The following is a 3857-nucleotide window of genomic DNA, read 5'->3' as shown; positions in this document are numbered from 1 at the left end:
AAGAGTAATCGCATTCACATAATTCTGTAATGTTTGTGAAGTACTTTATAAATATCATCTCATTTCATCTTCAACCCTGAGAAGAAATACCAAGAGTATTTTGCATATGAGGAAACTGAGGCAGGGAGGAGTTTATGGGTTGCTGATAACTGCCTGAGTCTGGGATTGAATGCAGATTTTGCTGATTGTAAGCCTAGAACCCTATCTGGAACACTATTATTATATAGGTATATAGTTATCAAAAATGTTTTTAAGTTCATAAATAATTAGAAGTGTACGATATTTCAAGGCGCCCTAAAATGAGAGCAATCTCACAAAGAGCTTTCTGACGGTTGTCTTGACATCCTTGTTCCTCAAAGTATAAATTAATGGATTTAGAACAGGGCTCAGAGTTGTGTATAGCACAGCCACAGCCTTCCCCTTTTCAGGAGAATAGCTGTTACTAGGACTTATATAGGCACAAAATACAGAAAAATAGTACATAGTGACCACCATGAGGTGGGAGGAACAGGTAGAGAATGCTTTCTTCTTCCCCTCTTCAGACCGGATCTTCAAAATGTTGGCAATGATAAAACCATAGGACGTCGTGGTCAGAAGGAAATTGGCACCACCCAGGAGGAGATCTCCCACAAGTGTCATTAGCTCATTCACCTTTGTTGAGGAGCAAGAAAGTGGCAGGATTGGGGGTATCTCACAGAAAAATTGCTTAATTAGATTAGGACCACAGAAATATAATTGTGTAAGTATTGCTGTGTGGAATCCAGAATTCATTCCACCTGTAATCCACACCATAGCTATCAATACCCCACAGATCTTGTTGTTCATCAGAGTGCTATAATGCAGGGGTCGGCAAATAGCCACATACCGGTCATAAGCCATAGCTGTGAAAAGAATGAGCTCAGAACTCACGGCCCAAGAGAAGACATAGAGCTGGGTCATGCACCCAACAAAGGAGATGGTTTTCTTTTCCTCCATCAGGTTTTTCAACAATTCAGGCACCACCGTGGTTGTGCAAATTATGTCCAACAAGGCCAAGTTGGTCAGAAAAAAATACATGGGGGTATGAAGACCTGGAGTGACCCAAATTGAAGCAATAATGAGGGAGTTGCCAAGAACTGTCATGATATAGAGGAATAGGAAGACCCAAAAGGCAAGGACTTCAAGGTGAGGGTTTTCAGAGAAGCCCTGCAGGATGAATTCAGTGACAAATGTCTGGTTATTAAAGGTCATGAGTCTGGGTGACTGATTAGTCAAAGGCATGGGGGACTTTGATAAATTCAAAGTAGTTAGAAGACCGCTAGTGGCTGCTGGGGCCCTGATGAGTCATGGATGGGTACACTGAGCCCTTGTGGAGAGCACACAAAACCTGTGAAAGGATGATAAAGAAGAGTTTTATTGGCTTATTTTAACCAAATTTTGAACAAACTTCATATTTACCTTGGATAGGAATGAAAGAGTGTGATTACAATACTGAAAGTCAACATCAGTATACTTAGTTCAGAAAGAGGGAGGCATGGATGATACCATGTGATTTTTTTTGTGATATTTTCCTTGTGCTTTCTTTTTCAATGAAAAAGCATTTAAAGATGTTTAATGTTCCTACCCCCAATTTAAAAGAAAAATTTATGCTATTGAGTTGCCATTACCATAGAACTGTGGGGTCACACAGGAGATCATCAAATTCTAAGGTACACAGAAGTCTAGACAATTTTTTCCTGTGCTGCAGACTGTGACAGAAAAGGGTCTCTGGACTCATCCAAGGAAAGAAAAAGCAAGTTGTCACCACAACAGGAATAGTCTCTTCTGGTTCTCATTCTACCAAACAATTTCACTGCAGTTATTGCTCAAGGTCCATGCCAATATAGGAACATACGTGATCTGAGGCAACTGAATATAAAGACATGACCAGTATTGAATAGAAGCCACCTTATGATTCATGCAATGAAACATATCTCTCACTTGACCTTCAGTCTTGGTACTTCAACTATCTAGTGAATATTTCCATCAGAATGTCCCACAGATATCTGAAAAATAACATGTCAAAAGCTTTGTCCTCTAAACCCTCTCCATCCTGAATATTCTTAATACTCATAAGGTCATTCCCTACCTCCCAGGATGTCCTATTTACAAGCCAGATGTCATTCTTGCATTTTCATTCCCTCATTTCCCTATATTTAATGTATTGCTTAGCCCTATTTATTTTCCTTTCCTGACATTTTAAGCAGAGTAAACTTCATATTACTTCATACAATACATCATAAACTACAGAATAATACTCATAAACATCTTCTCTCCTTTGAAATTATGACCACCCTAATGTAGCCTCTCATCATTTCATGACTAGATGATTTTCAAAACCTTATGGCAATCTCCCTTCTATTTCCCCATACTCCTCCCTTCACTCTCTTTACTCAAATATCAAATTAGACTTCCTAATTTACCATGACATCTTCCAACTTATTCAATAAACTCCCGTTTCTCTGTCTTCAACTGAATCAAATATGAAACCCTCTGGTTCTCAAGGCTCTTCACAATCTGCACTCCTTTAATGTTCTCCAATCTTTTTACACATTTTATAATCTCAAAACTCCTACTTACTCTATCATCCAGTGACACTGTCTTCCTTGTTGCCCCTCTCACAAAACTTTGTCTCTGAGACTAGGAATACTTCCCTCACCATTGTCATTTTCTGTGCTACCTTCAAGTCCCAGCTAAAAACCTATTCTCTATAAGAAGTCTGTTCTGATCATCTTAATTCTTTGAGATTATCTCCAATTTCCCCTTTTCTATATAGTTCATATAGATTTGCTTGCATGTTCTCTCCCTTATTAGAATGTGAGTTTTTTGACAACAGGGAGATGAGGAGGGAGAGCATTCTAAAAATAGGAAACTGCAGCAAAAATACTAAATGGGGTTTTGTGAGAGAAACAACAAGAAGTCCTATGCCATGGGATGACAGAATACTTGGGAATTAGGGCTGGTTAGAAGTGAGGTCAATGAAGACTGAAAAGATAGAAGAGGGTCCATTTCAAAAGATCTTTGAATATCAGAGAAAGAATTTCATATTTGATTCAAAGCTGATAGTAATAAAACTAGGGTTTATTTCTGGAGTTAATCATATCTTCACTTTCTGAATATTAATTTCACATCTGAGTAGATGATGGACTACAGTAGGGAGACACTTGAGGCAGGGACCAAGCATTAGGTTAATTGAAACGTTTTAAATAGTAGCTAAAATCATTAATTACCAAGATTCCAAAAATGAGAATTTTTATCTGGAATAGGGGTCTCTCAGGCTAGAAGGAAAAGATAAGGATGACTTGAATAGTAGAGAAAACTTTCATTTTTTTTCACTTCATGAATTAAGCATAGCAATTATCCCCATCCCCTCCCTGGCCTCCCAGGGCCCAAATGATAAAGGGAATTGATGATAGAGCAGTTAGGTAGAAAAACACATTCCCTTCACTAGCCTCAGAATGTCCACCTCCTTAAAGCAATATCAGGCTGGATCAGGTTCCATAAGACTGAGATTCCTAACAAAAAGCTCTAGTGCCTGTGTGATATAGTAATATGAATTCTCTACTCTTTCTCATCCTTCCAGATGAGGCCTCAGAAAAATTAGGTTCAAATATCCTCAAGAAGACATTCTGTCAACTTCTACAATAGTTCTTGACCTGGAGTCCATGAGTGAATCTGCTGTTTTTAATAAACTTGTTATTTTTATTGTTAACCATGTTTTAATCCAGTTTCCTGTGAAAATCTGACATAATACTATACAACAAAATCAGACAGGATGTGTATGTTATATTTTATGATGAATGGAAGGAGATTCAGGAACAGAAGTGGATATATATTCA

General features: G+C 38.1%; 1 protein-coding gene across 1 annotated transcript; it reads right to left on the bottom strand.

The window, feature by feature from the left end:
• Positions 1 to 294: 294 nt before the first annotated feature.
• Positions 295 to 1260, bottom strand: LOC141522637 (olfactory receptor 13A1-like). Its single transcript, XM_074236178.1, has one exon. The coding sequence runs from the start codon at positions 1258 to 1260 to the stop codon at positions 295 to 297; it is 966 nt and encodes a 321-aa protein (XP_074092279.1).
• Between the last annotated feature and the right edge of the window lie 2597 nt (positions 1261 to 3857).

This window comes from Macrotis lagotis, chromosome 4, assembly GCF_037893015.1.
Source record: "Macrotis lagotis isolate mMagLag1 chromosome 4, bilby.v1.9.chrom.fasta, whole genome shotgun sequence".
NCBI lineage: Eukaryota > Metazoa > Chordata > Mammalia > Peramelemorphia > Peramelidae > Macrotis > Macrotis lagotis.
The sequence above is the reverse complement of the archived record's forward strand: the minus strand, read 5'-3'. Positions and strand labels throughout refer to the sequence as shown.

Excerpts from the sequence above, each read along its gene's own strand:
- LOC141522637 (XM_074236178.1), bottom strand. The coding sequence starts at position 1,260 with ATGCCTTTGACTAATCAGTCACCCAGACTCATGACCTTTAATAACCAG.